At 37.5% G+C, this 16589-nt stretch overlaps 1 protein-coding gene across 1 annotated transcript in view; it reads right to left on the reverse strand.

The window, feature by feature from the left end:
* Positions 1–2885: 2885 nt before the first annotated feature.
* Positions 2886–16589, reverse strand: part of tspan13a (tetraspanin 13a) — a 49262-nt gene continuing 35558 nt past the window's right edge. The window contains exons 3-6 of the mRNA XM_073054114.1: positions 14139–14219; positions 11690–11803; positions 9005–9109; positions 2886–4269 (exon numbers count right to left, since the gene is read on the reverse strand). Of these exons, the coding sequence (XP_072910215.1) occupies positions 4195–4269; positions 9005–9109; positions 11690–11803; positions 14139–14219 (375 nt within the window). The 3' untranslated portion in view covers positions 2886–4194. The remainder of the gene's footprint in view (positions 4270–9004; positions 9110–11689; positions 11804–14138; positions 14220–16589) is intronic.

Raw genomic sequence — 16589 nt, forward strand, 5'->3', positions numbered from 1 at the left:
CAATGATCTTGCCTTTGATTATGAAGAGAAAAGGGATAATCCAGATAATTGTAGGCCAGTGAGCTTTAAATCAAAAGGTAGAAAAGCTATTAGAGAAGATAATGCGGGATAGGATACATTCACATTTGGAAAGACATGGCCTACTTAAGGACAGTCAGTATAGCTTTGTATGGGACAGATTATACCTTACAAACTTGACTGAGTTTTTTTTTGGGGGGGGGGTCTTGGTGATGATGGTAAGCTAGTGGACATTGCCCTCCTTGGCCTTTAGTAAGGCATTTGATAAGGTTCCCCATGGTAGGCCGATTCAGAAGATAAAGTTGCATGGGATCCAGTGTGAATTGTAATTTTGGATTCAGAACTGGCTTACCTGTAGGAGAGGCTGGGGGTGGAAGACTGTTCATCTTGCAGGCAGAATGTGATCATTTGTGTTCCACAAGGATCACTTCTGGGACCTCTGCTGTTTGTGGTAATGTGTGTGGATAAAAATGCAGATAGGTGGATTAGCAACTTTGCTGGTGACACCAAGAGTGGAGTTGTGGACAGTGTATAAAAGAATACAACAGGATATCAATCAGTTACAGATAAAGGCATAGAAATGGTATATGGATTTTAATCCAGGCAAGTGTGGGATGTTGCACTTGGGGAGGTCTAATGCAAGGAGAAAGTGATGGTCTAGCGGGCTACCAGTTTATACAATAAATGGTATAGCAGAGTGGGACCCTGGGCTCTAGGTCTGTGATCACTGAAAGTGGCTACACGAGTGAGCAATGTGGTAAAGACAGCATATGGAATGCTTGCCTTAATTGGTGCAGAGTATAATGACGTAAAAGTCGTGCTGCAGCTACATCGCTTTACTCAGAACACACAGAGTATTAGGAGTTCTCTTTGCCTCATCATAGAAGGAAGTAGAAACTGTTGAAAGGTCACAGAAGAGTTTTGCCTGGATACTGCCTAGAGTGTGAGCTATAAGGATGCACAAACTTGGATTGTTCTCTCCAGAGCATTGGAGGCTGAAGGGGACACTTGGAAGGCATTTTAAATTATGAGAGGCATAGTTAGAGTAGACAATCAGACTCTTTTCTCCAGGTAGAAATTACATATTCCAGAGGGCATGTTTTTAATGCTAGGGGAATGGGGGAAAAAGAGGAGTTTAAACACAACATGAGGGGCAAGTGTTTGTTTGGAAATGCAGAGAATTGCAGTTGCCTAGAATGGGTTAGTAGGGGTGGTAGTGGAAGCAGGTAATTTGGTGGAGTTTAAAAGGCTTTTAGAGACATGAATATGAGGGGATGGAGAGAAATGGATGATGCACAAGAGGAGGACATTTAGTATAGACAGGCATCACATTTGGCACAAATGTCCTGTCCAGTTCTGTATTGTTCTACATTCTATGTTCATTTTGACAGCACCGTATTAATCATTCGTACAGAGCATTTTATTAACGAGGTTAATAATGCCCATATTGTGGTCATTATATTGAGACTGTGTGTTAAGAAGTAATACACAATATTATTTGATCCAATGAACACAAAGCAAATCATAACATACCCAAGTCTGTCCATCTGAATAACTTCAATTCTAATCACTGCAATTGAGATCCACCCAGTTATTATTGTAGCTGATACAAGACTTTAGAGCAGAGGTGATATTCTGAATTAATCATTGTGACATACAGACAGGTTCCACAAAAACAAATGCTGATATTGAAGAATTACTCTGAATGACTGCCTAGATTTAGTAAAGGAATGAATTACAAGGGACGAATTTCATCCTGGCAGTGTCAATAGGTTTAAGTGACGTAGCTAAACTGCTTAAGGTGTTTCAGAAGTGTTAGCAAACAAACCTTAGTGTAACACAAGCAGATATATTATGGCAGTTACCCGGAAAGTGGTCAAACAGGCAACGCACATTTTAACAGCAGAGAGAGATCAGGTTTAGGAAGAGAATTCCAGAACCTGGGCATTTGTCTGCTCACCATTGGCGAAGCAACTATATCCCAAATTAACACTAGACACAGATGAACAGCAAGATGGAGAAAAGGCAGAGTTATGTAAAAAAATAAAAAAAGAGGAAAGGATTTAACTACTGAGATAATTAAGCAGGAACCAGATTGGGTCAGAAAGTCTAGGGATGATAGGTGGAAATGACATGAGAGAAAGAATTCTTCGCAGACCTCAAATCAAACAACCAAACTACAAGCAAGGGAAAATATGCAGATGCTGGAAATCCGAGCAACACAGAAAATGCTGGAGGAACACACACAAAATGCTGGCAGCATCTATAGGAAGTAGTACAGTCAACGTTTCCGGTCAAGACCCTTCATCAGGACTAATGGAAAAAAGAGATAGTAAGAGATTTGAAAGTGGGAGGGGGAGGGGGAGACCCGAAACGATAGAAGACAGGAGGGGGAGGGATGAAGCTAAGAGCTGGAAAGTTGATTGGCAAAGTGGATACAAGGCTGGAAAAGGAGGAGTATCATAGGATGGAAGACGTTGGAAGAAAGAAAGGGGAAGGGGAGCACCAGAGGAAGATGGAGAACAGGCAAGGAGTTATTGTGAGAGGGAAAGAGAGGGAAAAGAAGGGGAAAAAAATAAATAAACAAACAGGGATAGGGTAAGAAGGGGAGGAGGGACATTAACGGAAGTTAAAGAAATCAATGTTCATGCCATCAGGTTGGAGGCTACCCAGACGGAATATGAGGCGTTGTTCTTCCAACCTGACACTTCATCTTAATCTCGATAGTAGAGGACATGGATTGATGCTGGAGGAACTCAGCAGGCCAGGCAGCACCTATGGAAGAAAGTGCAATTGACGTTTTGGGCCGAAACCCTTCGGAAACTGCAAGAATACACAGTGGTTAAATGCAAAGAACAGAGATTCAATTCACTCATCCACATGTGATATTTTAATGGTTAGCATCCACAATTTATCCATTGTCTCCAAAAATTTACTCATCCCATTAATGTCACATTCTCCACATTACAATATTTTAAATCAGTTCCATTCCAGTGTTACAAATGACCAATGATTTGACTTGTACACTTGCTGAAATACCAAGCTACCAAATTTACTCAATTTTAAAAGGCTATTGTATACAATTGGACAATATTTTAAATAACTGAATAAACAATTCCTCAATCACATGCAGAGAAAAAAATTGCTACACAAACACGTTAAGTAATGCTTCCAATTCAGCTACATTTCCAATTAGTTTTACTATGCACTGAAAGCAAAAACAAGTTTTTTTTTAAATTTCCAAGAACATGCACTAAATTCAGTGTAAATAGACTAAGATATTAACAACCTGAGCCATAAGCTAAATTATACTAAATTTATCAATGAACAGATCACATCAGAACTTCACATTCATTACACTGGCAGGTGTAAAGGCAAGTAAAAGCAGTTTCAAAGCTACAGAAACAGTATGATCAGAACAGACTCTCCCACCACCCCGCTCCCCTGCAAGTAGTTCTACATCTCAAAGGTTCTACAGCAGAAAAATGCATTTCCTCAGTTGACTATTGCCAAGAGCGAATCAAAAGATCAATGACCACAGAATTCCTTAAATGTATTAATCTCTTTTGTTCTGGACAGAAGACAAATCTGTATCCACCTTCTGAAAATCCACAAGGTGCAGTTATGTAATTACAAACTGCATTAATGTTTGTATTTATTTATATTTTCACTTGTTTAACATTTGCAGCAGTAGTCAGCCAATCAAAAAGGAACTTAAATTTCGGCCAAAATAATTTGCAGAAAATGGAAAAGTCAAAGGTAAGTACATCGTTTTACACTGCAATACTCTGAGGGAGGTCTTGATGTTTAATAATAATAATGCATATTACCTTTTTTTTCCTTTGAAAATCATATCTAATGCCAAAGCAGATTTTTTTTTTTAAAGATTGCATAAGAAGGTAATTTTGAAAGACAACTTTTTAAGAAATTCTCCTGTGCTGAAACTGGGATTAGGCTGCAGACTAGTAGAGTTGCTCCAATTCTGAAAGATCAAATGTTCCATTCTCAGATTTATTACAACAGGAGGAAGTAACAAAGAAAACTCGTATCCCACTTCAAAAAAAAAACATCTTGCAAGCATCATGGGATTTGAGTTGTAGGAAGTCTGAATAACAAATTCACAGGATGCATCAGAATTCACATGATCCAGCAGAGTGGCATTTCAAAAAACTCCTCCTACAGGAATGCACTTGGATTTGCTCGTGGATCTTTCTGGTTTCTGTATCTGTGTGTTAACCAAACTCCCAGAATCTGAAATAAACATACTTGCAAGTTTTACTATTGGTAGTGTAGTGAAACAAAATGAATACTATTTCACGTTAAGCAATTTGAATACAATGACACAATTACACTTGAGTACCGTAGATTCCGGATTTTAAGCCGCTACTTTTTTCCCACATTTTGAACTGCTTTGAACTTTGCGGCCTTTAATACGGAGCGGCTAATGCATTATTTTTTTTCATGCCGCCTCGTAAACATTTTGCCTCGTAACAGTAGACCAATAAAATTGATGAGTAGTTCACAGAGGTCCAATGAAATTGTACGATAAATCAAGCGCACTTTCACAATTAAATTATTGTAAATCAGTCATTTGTACTCACCCTCATCAACATGGAAAACATTCGAAGAAAAGCATTGTGCTGCCTTTATGGCAGTTATTTAGTTTATAATATTTTCGCTTAGTAATTCATTTTCTAGTTAAAGTTAGAAGAGTTTTAACTATATTTGTTTTCTGTACTACATCGCGGGATGCTATGACATCACACCCGGTTTCGCCGCGTCTTGTGGGATACCAGTTTGCGATAAACGGAAAGGAGGGGGGGAGCGGCGGAGCCAAAACGCTGCTTTTAAGTTAAAGGCGATCAATAACTTTTCCTGGTAGGCTGCAGTATATATATTTTTTACCAGTCGTTAGGAGATATTGGAATGTTGTTCAGTAAAGAAGTATACGCAACGTATATTTAAAAGTAGCCGCGTTACGGGCACGGTTCGAAAAAAAGCATTTGCAATATGTATTTGTTTTTGTTACCATATGGATTTAATTAAAAGTTAAAAAATCCTCACGTGTAATATCTTTCTGTGTAAATATCTCATATTACAACGTGGGACACCTGCGGCCTAAAATCCGGTGCGGCCTTTACAAGTAAAAAATTGATTTTATTTCTAAAATTAGAGCCAGCGGCTTTTAATCAGGTGCGCTCTGTAGTCCGGAATCTACGGTAATTTTAGCATTTTCACATCCATTGCCATTAGATAACTGCCTATCTTGCATCTCAAAGTGGGAGAACAATATGAACAGTTATGCTACAAGGAGATCCAATGTACTCAATGGTTTTGTGTTCAAAAATAGTAGTATCCAGACCCAGTTTAGATTAATTTTACTCTGGAACAAAAAAAAACTGAATTTATACACAGGTTACAAACAACGAGCTTGCATTTAAAAAAAAATTGTTTTCTCATTTTGTGCCTTTAGATCAAATTGTTATTACAGATTCTGACATTACAAAGCCCAGTTAAGATCAGTTATGAACAAACAAGTGCCCATTACTTTGAAATATACTTTTTCAAGGCTCTGTATTCATCCCCCCACAACTATTTACAGTTTACTATCATAATTGCTAAATATAGTGTAGCGCTCAGGGCAAGGGGCAGTATTGGGGGAAGATATGGTTGACAGCATTTCTAGTGGCCAGCACTATTGTTCTTGTTTTAAAATGCTTTTGTGGGATTATGGTGGGAAGTTCCAGTTCATTTATTGTTACATTTTAGCTTGGGTTATACATGTATTCGCTTGTGTGTGACCCTGAGTGTAACCGGGGTGTGTAATAATCACATCCCCCATGTGTATGTGACTGAGTGGGTTTTCTCCCCGGGTCATAGCACCCAGTCTGTTTGTGTGTTTAATCACAGTAAAAATGGCTATTGAGTTGCAAGAGCTTTTTTTGTCTGTCATCATGGACCAAATGCTCACTACAACATTGTAGTATTTTTGACGTAATCTACAGAACAGTGTGCATCATGTCAAATCAAATGAAAAACTCCAAAACCAATCAATTTACTAAAAATTTAAAACCAAAATAAGGCTGCAAAAGTATTCATACCCTTTGCAATTACTAGGCTAACATTCCTCAAGCACAATACTATATACTACATTACCAACTCACCCAATTTGTTGATATAGAAAATTGGAGGATCACTTGTATTCAATGAATTCATAAGTATAAATACCCCCCCTCTCTGTAAGGTCCAACAGTTATGGTAGGATTTCAACAAACCAAAATGAAGACAAATGAGTATTCAAAACTAGTCAGAGAAATGATAATATACAGAAGCACAAATCTGCGGAAGGGGACAAGACCACCTCAAGGGCCCTAAACAGACCACAGAGCTCAGGGCCCATCATAAAAAAGTGGAAAAAACATGAGACCTCAGCCACTCTGACTAGGTCAGGCCACCCCTCTGAACCTAGTCACTGGAGAAGAATGACACTTGCTGTAGTGACACCAACAGTCAACCTCTGAGCTGCAGAAGTCAATGGCTGCAACCAGAGATGAAATTCATGGTTCCACAATCTCTAAGACCTTAAACAATAAAAGTATTTATGGAAGGGTGGCAAGGAAGAAGCCCTGGCTGGAAAAAAAAGCATATACTTGTCCATAATTACTTTGCAAAGTATTACTTAGAAAGCACCATAAAGATGTGGAAGATGGTCTTGTGATCTGATGAGATCAAAGTAGAAATTTTTGGCCTAGCATTAAGCGGCATAAATCTAATGCTGCACATCAGCCAGGCAACACCATCCCTACTGTAAAGTACGGTGGAGGTAACATCATGGTACGGTGATGATTTTCAGCAGTAGGGACTGAAAATTGGTCCGGATTGATGGGAAGATCAATCTTCCCAAGATCAAAGAAAGATGGAGGGTTATGGGGTAGTGTGGGTTTAGTACTTTTTTTTAAGGATTATATGGGTCAACACAACATGAGGGCTGAAGGGCCTGTACTGTGCTGTAGTGTTCTATGGTTCTAAGATGAATGCTGCCTAAGTAAGAGAAATCTTGGGTAAAAACTTGCTAGCTTGCCTCTGCCAGAAATCTTAAGTTGGGGAGGCAGTTATCTTTCTACAGGACAATGACCCAAAGCACACTGCCAGAGGAACCATGGAGTGGCTTCAAATGAAGAAAATTGACGTCTTTGAGTGGCCCAGCCAGAATCCTGAATTTAACCCAATCAAACATCTCTGGGAAGACCTCAACACACCTGTCCACTGCCACTCCACAACTACCCTGACACAGCTTAAGCAATTTTGCAAGCAGGAATGGGCAAATCTTGCTCCATCCTATTATGCAAATCTAACAGAGACTTACCCAAAGAGAATACTGGCTGTAATAACTGAGAGGTGACTCAACAAAGTACTGAGCAAAGGGAGATGAATTTTTTTTGAAAGGGTGACATTTCAGTTTTAGAATTTTTAGTTTTTCATGCTTTACAATTTTCCCTGTTTTCGGGACTCTACTGTGAAAAATGCGCACGTGATTCACAAATAAAAATTCTCAGTGAAATTGATCAAAATCCCTGGTTGTAATACTCAGTTATGTGAACAAAGAGAGGGGCTGAATACTTTTACAAGGCATACTGCATGGGCAACAGATTTAGTAATAATTACCCAAATCACTGCATGTGGTATACATATGCTCTCCCTTTTCTGTATTTTAAATACAAAATAATTTTTTCCAGAAAGATTAATTTAATGTAGCAATTATATCAACAGTGGCTGGCTGGTGGTGTAGTGGCATCAGCACTGGACTTCAAGGCAGATGGTCCTGAGTTCAAACCCAGCTGAGTCCCAACCTGGGCAGCAGCAGTGTCTGCGTGGAAAACAGGCCTGGCAATCTGCTTCTGTATCTTGCCATGAGGACCCCATGGACCCTATGGTCCATGAAGTCACAAAGAGTCAGACTCAACTAAACAACTGAACAACAACATAACAGGCTCAGGGACCATAAGAGTTCTGGCAGAGGCGGATACGACAGGGTCTTTTAAGAGACTCCTGGACAGATAAATGGAGCTCAGAGAAAACAGAGGGCTATGGGTAACCCTAGGTAATTTCCCAGGTAAGGGCATGTTTGGCAGAGCTTTGTGGGCCAAAGGGCCTGTATGTTTCTGTAGGTTTTCTATGTTTCTATGTTCTATGTTTCTAGTGCACTAAAATGCTCTAATCATTCTGTGTGACAAATTAATGTTGGCATGTTTTAGTAATTAGGAAATGTACAAATGAATTTCAAATTTTCATTGTATTTGAAGAAATAAAACACTGTTTATTACAGTGAAATTACATATTGACAGAGAAGTTACCAGATTAGAAGGCGGATAAAGATCTTGGTTCACTTGAAGCAATGGCTAAAATGACTTCTACCTCACACTAATTGGAGTTAAATTTTCCACAGACTGACTTCTAATATTCAAAGACAAAGTATTAGATGAGTAAATTATTAAATTAAAACAATGAATACATTGTTTAAAACTAATTTTCTCTAATGGAATTTGTCACCGTGAACAACACGGCATTGTTCTTTTTGTTTATTTTATAGTTTAAATTTTTATCTTTGAACTGTTCTACTGCTGCAGAAAAAACAAACATTTACCCTTATACAATTCAGAGATAATAAATCTGATTCTGATCTCTGAATGTGATAATGGTACAACAATAATTCTGGTAGAGAATCAGTGGGCAAATTTTCCAATATAATTGTCAAAGGTACAAAGAAGTTCAAAATAATTTGAGAAATGTATTTTAATTGATTATTACTTGAAGTTTAACTTCGAATTTTGTTTTCACTTTCCTATGCAGATACACTAAAATTGCTCTGTGACGCTCGAAATAAAAACACAATTTTAGGTAAGAATGAATTGAAACTGCTTCAAGTTTTTAAAAAGATTGAGCTGCTTCTTTAAATTAAGTTCCTTCAAAAGGAACTTTTACTGACCTCAGTGAAGCTGAAGAAGAGACCTATACCACCGACAAATCTCAGTACTTCGCCAGCATAGGTTCTTAGGATTGGTCCACATGGTTTACAGTTATTGACACAATGCTGGAAAAACAAAGAAGCAGAGATCATATTTAAAATATATTCATATTTAAAAGCTTTCATTCGTGAAATATGCACCTCTGAAAATAATTCTCTATCAATCTTGTTGGAAAGATTTTCCCTCCTTTGCGGTGGGAATGTCTCACCATTTGATGAACACTGGTTGGAAGGGCAGCATTTATTCCCCACCCGGATGTCCTTGAGAATGTTGTGCCCTGCTCCCCTGAAATGTTGCAACCCATGTGGTGGAAATGCCCTTAAAATGATGCTCATTGAGGACTGGCAAATACTTAAACTCAGCAACAGTGAAGAGCAAAATTATTTGAAAGGCAGAATAGTGTGCAATTTGGAAGGGAATTTGCAGACTTCAGAGTTCAGGTGCGCTTTGCCTTTGTCTACAGGCAATAGGAGGCTATGGGAAGGTACCTCTGAAGCAACCTAGGTGATTATTTTGTAATACAACTTGCTGAAAATACACACCACAGTCACAGTGGAAAAGGAGTGATATTTCCAGTTAATTTCAAACAAGACCTCCACTTTGTCCTCAATGGTACCAAGCTTGAGTATTACTAGCGTGCAATTCACATAAAATAACTTGGCTTCTGATTTTTGAAGGACCTTAACTATCTGCTAAGTACATCAAACTGTACTTAAAGGTTAAGACCCTTTGAAGAATCCGAAGCCAAGTTATTTGCTGTAATTAACAGTGAACAATTTATCTTGTATTTCTTAAAACCTCAAGAGAGGATAGTTAACTTTGGAATCAGGCAAGATCTCCTAAGAACATAAGAAATTAATACATGTTCACATCACATTGGAATCAGTAAAACTGCAAAACACTGGAGGACACATTCAGACCAGTTTGTTGTTTCTATGTATCCTCTTAAATTAAACATAACCAGCCCATTAACACCACCCCCACCACATGAAAACATATTGGCACAGAAATAAAGGCCTTTATGCGCAATTGTCTTCAATTTGCAGTGAGCACTGACCATCTAGAAGTCTCCATCACATTTCCTTTCACTTGGTGCTTGTTTACAAAACCTCAACATAGACATTTAGCTTAAAGTAGTTCATCAAGGTTTGGTCATTTTTATCAGCTAGGTGAAGCTTCATTGGATCAAGGCTCTTTCCAATTTCCTGTGAGTGATTGCTATTTAGCCACTACAAGGGAAACAACAGCTTTGTCTCTTAGTTAATTGATCAACAGAGTCTTGCCTTCAACCTGAGTGAAATGGTACCTACAAGATGTGGGAACCCAGAGGGTCATTTCCATGTCGTATGGCTTTATGACTAAGATACTGCATTGCAACTGTATTCCATACCTGTTGTTACAGTAAATACAAATCCAGGCAAATATTATTTGAGAGTGTCCATTCTAACTATAACTCACCTCAGGGCCAGCTAGAGGCTTGAAACTGATCTCTGGTGAAGATGCAAGTGCCTCTGGTTTTATTGACTAAGACACTTGCTTGGAAAACTTATTGGGGTAAACAAAATGAAGCCTCATAGAAACAGAAAACCTACAGCACGTACAGGCCCTTCGGCCCACAAAGTTGTGCCGAATCTGTCCCTACCTCAGAAATTACTAGGCTTACCTATAGCCCTCTATTTTTCTAAGCTCCATGTACCTATCCAAAAGTTTCTTAAAAGACCCTATCGTATCCACCTCCACCACTGTTGCCAGCAGCCCACTCCATTCACTTACCACTCTCTGAGTAAAAAAAACTTACCCCTGACATCTCCTCTGTACCTACTCCCCAGCACCTTAAACCTGTGTCCTCTTGTGGCAACCATTTCAGCACTGGGAAAAAGCCTCTGACTATCCACATGATCAATGCTTCTCATCATCTTATACAGCTCTATCCGGTCACCTCTCATCCTCTGTCGCTCTAAGGAGAAAAAGCCGAATTCACTCAACCTATTCTCATAAGGCATGCTCCCCAATCCAGGCAACATCCTTGTAAATCTCCTCTGCACCCTTTCTATGTCTTCCACATCTTTCCTATAGTGATCCATGTTTCAGAAATTTTTAATAAGCTGTTCAACCACAGAACTAAATGATGTATTTGCAGTCATCAACATTTCACAGGCACCACTGTCTAGTTTCCTATTCAGAGAGTTCAGAATGACAAAAAAACAAATTGAAATTTGGTCTTTACCTGTACTTTAAATTTCAGCTGTTTATCTTAATACTGTTCCTGTAGAGTATGAAACTAGGCTGTGTGCCATGGCAAATTGTAAGTATTATATACCCCGAGAGAAACAAATTGCAGGTGTTTAGTAGGACAGCTTGTCACTGAGTTTAACTACATTTGCAACCATAGTGAAGGTGGCAAGGAGGAATCTTGGAATGGCATCCCAAGAAGGTGGTTTATTAGTTTAGGATATTGAGAGACCTGTTTCTGATTTCTGCCATTACAATCATTGTGCTGCCCAGCTATATAGAGCAAAACTGAGTTCTATGCTGAATTGATCTAGATTAAAAATACCAAAGATTAGTTTGATGGATTCAAATTAATTTTTTGATAGTACATATGAAGGGACTGGTATTTTACTTCCAGCATTTTATACACTTACAGCTTTGCAGGTTTCATTTTTGTTCACTTCATTAAATCCACAGCAGTTTAGATAGCCCTCCACATCTCCTCTGGTTTCTACCGATTTGTTCCATCCCACTTCCAGAAAATGATTCTGAAAGCAAAAAAAAAAGTTACTTTGCTGTCAAATCACTGGGATAGAAGCCAGTGTTTGTAAGATGCATCACTCACAACATCACTAAAAATTAACAACATTTTAAAACACGTAATGTTTCAACTTAATTGTCACATCCAAAAGACAATACCCATGTTAGTTTGTTTTGATCTTAATCTGATGTATCTAAGCAAACTAAAAAGGGCTAACATTATATGAAAGAGACTGATGATCAAAAAATAAATTTAGCTTGTAGATGAAATGAAGTCATGTTAGGGTTATCAATAGGCCAGGTTTGAAAATCAAGGGGCATCTGTTGGAAATCTAGTAACAGGCTTAGTTAAGAAATGAAACCTGTCTAGCATCACAGGAACTACTCTGGAAATAGCCCAATAAAAATAAACGCTTAGCAGAGGTATACTCTGGATGTAGCAGAGGTCCGTAACAGCTCTAGAATTCAGTGTGCAGCACTGTTCTCTCAGAACAGCAGTGAAGACTAATGAAACACAAACCACTGAAGAGCGTTAAAATCCAAAGCAGCAATCGGAGTAGGGTGAAAGCTAAACTTTTGGAATCGATATAGGAGAGTTAGATGATCCAAAGAATTACGGACAGGATTCTTAGGTACATACTAGATTGTGATTGTTATGATTGCGAGTGTGGGTGTTGAAAGCAAAGAGAGCATTTATTGCTCATTCCTAGTGCCTCCTCTTGAACTGCTTCCATAGGAACATACAAATTAAGCACAGAAGTCAGCCACTTGCCCCTCAAGCCTGCTTCACCATTCAGTATGATCATGGTTGATCTGATCGTAATCCCAATGTATTTTTACTAACTCAGTGACTTCTTGCCCTTGTGTTTAACAACAATGTCTTTAAAATATGCAAAGGCATGCTTTGAGGAAAAGATTGCCAAAGACTCATCATCCTCAGAAATAAAGTCTTAAATAAACTATTTTTTTATTTAAAAAAAAACAATAACCCCCTAGCCATTGACTCTCTCAAGGGAGAACTTCCTATCCATATTCACCCTTTTATGATTGCTGGAAACTTACACAAGTTAATTAATTGGACTCTCACATTTCCAAAGTCCAGAGATGAGGCAACCTGGCCCCTAGCAGAAAGGGTGCAGAGGGGGGTTATGTGAGAAACCACTGATAACACACTGCTGACACCTAGTTAATGCATTGATAAGTAAATTGTTAAACATTGATAAAGGTGTATAACCTTGGCTTAATACATGATAAGTACATTGTTGCATTATGGAGGGATTGTGTTCATAGAAGACCTTCAACATCATTCCTGTAATTATCTTAACCCTGGACAAAATTCATCTTCCCCCTCCCCACCCCCATTGTGTGTTAAGTTATTATGTTGTATAGCTTACTTGAGGACAAGAGCAAATTTCATTCTGTATCTCAAATTTTTGGTAGCAATTTATTACTGGTTATATACAAAAATAAGTGATGCTGTGACGCTACCACATGATATATGTCACTTTAAAGAATGAAAAACAACAAACTTTACTTGCATCTCTTGGTTCTGTAATTTTCTTTTGAGTTAGTTTAATGTTTTGGACTGTGGGATAAAGGGAAGGAGAAGGGGCACCTGAAGGATGTGACAGGCAGATGAGGAGACAAGCTAAAAGAGGGGGCTAGAGTGGGGAGTGGAAAAGAAAAAATACCAGTTTTCACTTAACTACAGTGAAACTCCATTCATCTATCTGACACCGTATATAGCGGCAATGAAGTAGCAGATTTTTAGGACCACTGGATGTTACTCTAAGAAATATAGCATTTTATTTTTTTAATTTCACCATGCAGGAAAACGTACTGCAGGGATGTATATATTTTTGTGAATCTAGTGAATTTAAAAAGAGCAGGAAACTGTGTGATGAGCATAAAGGATCAAAACAAGCCCCGCAAGTCTGGACCCTGCTACAAACACAGCCTACACTCCAGGTCCCAGCTCCATACCCTGCTCAGACTCTGGACCCAGAGTTGTCGATTTGGATTTAAAGGAGCCAGATGTTGAACTATCAGAATTTCCAAACAGTCAAAAACCTTTAGGAGTCTGAATTTAAATTCCCCAGCTCACACGACAAGATTTCAATCCCCAACTCGGATCAATAATCCAAACACTTGCATTCCCAACGTGGTGCAGGCCTCCACCTTTCGGGATCTAAGGAAAATCGGCACTTAACACCACCATAAAACATGTTATTAAATCCAATGCATAGATACATAAAAAGGTTAGATTAAAACAATATAAAAGAGAACTTAAAGATCTTTTCTGAACTTGTGAAATGAAGAAAAAAGATCAATGAATTTCCTCACCTGTTGATTCTCATTGAGTGCGAGGCTTGCACAGGAGATAGAGAACTGAACTACAAACACCAAGAACAGAATGATCATATACTAATAGGCAGCAGTCAAGGAAAAAAAATGTTATGCTCACCTTCTGATATTCATAGTGCAGTAATATACATACTTTATCAAACTACCATTCCAATTCTTTCCACTACTCTTTCTGCTCCAAGATTAAAAATATAGTATCCAACCTTCTTTGGCAACTTTGTTTTTAAATAAAGAAAACAAAGCAGTCAAACTCTTGTTACTGCATCAGGCAAATAAGTAAAACTGAAATCTTAACCTTTGCATCTTTTAAGGCTATTGGATCATTGAATGAATGTTTTTAAATCAAAGTGTGATGATAGCATGAGGGAGTGTGAAATAGCAAATAAAGTTATATTTAGTTACAAAATATGCATTCGGAAAAGCAAAACAAGCAAGGATATACATTATAAATGGGAAGTTACAGAGATGTGTACAGAATGCACACACAGAGAAGGAGTCAAACAGTAGGATGATTATGAAGACATTTTGGACTCTAGACTTTTTTAGTTGAAGCTTGGAATACAAGGCACAAGGAATAGGGAGGCCATACTAGAACCATATGAAATACAGGCAGTCCCCGGGTTACAACAAGATTGGTTCCTAAGTCTGTCCTTAAGTCGGATTTGTACGCAAGTCAGAACAGATACATCCAGTCTTATTTAGCATCAGTTAGTCAAATGTTTTGTCTTGGTATATAAATATATATTCTACCTTTCTATGAATATAAAACACTTAAGAAACACTTCCAAATATACTAAAACATCTTAAACATAGTAATACAATACATAATAATACAGTAATAATATAAGTAACTACGGGCTTGTGTCGATTAATATTGACTTGTTTCTGGGCTTTGTAGTTTGGGTGGGATTTTTTATCTTTTTTCCCCCCCCCATTGTGGAAACCCGGAGCATACGCCAATTATTTTTGTTGTTGTTCATCTCCGCCATTTTCAACTACCCTAGCCTGACATGCGTCTAACTATTATTTTTAGATACAAAGTTCCATGATGATATCTAAACAGCTAAATGTTTTAACTTGGAATGTTCGCGGTTGGAATCATCCTATTAAGCATAAGAAAACATTTAAAGTTATTAACCGATTCCAGCCTGATATAATCTTTGCTCAAGAGACGCATATCAGGTTATGTGATAAAAATCGATTTTTTAAATTTTGGAAGGGTCCTCAGTTTCACACAAATTCCCAGAGTAAAACTAGGGGTGTTTCTATTTTTATTGATGCCAATATTCCTTTTAATCAGGAGGATATTATAGCTGATATTAATGGTAGATTTTTGATTGTTAAAGGAATGATTTGTAATAGGAAAATGGCTTTGGTTAATATTTATGGACCAAATGTTGATGATCCTTCATTTTTTAAAACTGTTTTTGCTCTATTACCCGATTTAAATGAATATATGTTATTAATGGGTGGTGATCTTAATACTTGTCTAAATCCTTTAATGGATAAGACATCATCCAAATATCAACTTCCTAATCGTTCTGCATCACTTATTAATTCCTTTTTAATTGATTACGGTTTAATTGAGATCTGGAGGCATATGCACCCTAGTGATAGAGAATACTCCTTTTTTTCACAAGTTCATAATAAATATTCAACAATCAACTATTTTATAGTTGACCCTCGACTTTTATTCAATGTTCAGAAATGTGAGTATGATGCAATTGCTATTTCTGAACATGCTCCTTTAAACTTAATATTTGAACTGAAAGATGTTGTTTCTACCAGATCATTTTGGCGTTTTCCAGAACATTTATTACAAAGTTCGGAATTTGTTGAGTTTATCGAAGCTCAGATAAGAGTTTTTTTCTCTTTAATAATATGGGAAACGTCTCTAAGTTAGTAATTTGGGATACATTAAAAGCTTATCTACGCGGTCAAATTATTTCATATATAGCTAAACTGAACAAACAAACAAGACTGGAATTAGATAAAATCTCTAAACAAATTAAAGAATTAGATAACATCAATGCAATCTCTCCAAATGTTGTTTCATTTAAAAGAAGAGTAGAATTACAATCACAGTATAATTTATTACTAACATATCCTATTGAAGGATATTATTGGGCTGTGAATATTAGACAATTATGTTTTTGGTTATATTGGCTCAATAAGAACCAAAAACCATTATGAGTTGATTTGGAATTAAAAGCTGTTAAACAATTTCATTTAACTTCAATTTTAGGAGCTCCATTACCTTTATAGCTCTCTAAAATTCCAAATTTAAATCTCTATCCGGTTATTAAGCAATCCCTACGGGTTTGGGTTCAGTTTCGTAATTTTTAAACAATTTAAGTTATCTAGTTTTTTTTATATCGAAACTTTTCATTTAAACCTTCAACAACTGACCCCATTTTTCTTCTATGGAAA

The sequence above is a fragment of the Hemitrygon akajei genome, chromosome 8 (assembly GCF_048418815.1).
Source record: "Hemitrygon akajei chromosome 8, sHemAka1.3, whole genome shotgun sequence".
NCBI classification, from domain to species: domain Eukaryota; kingdom Metazoa; phylum Chordata; class Chondrichthyes; order Myliobatiformes; family Dasyatidae; genus Hemitrygon; species Hemitrygon akajei.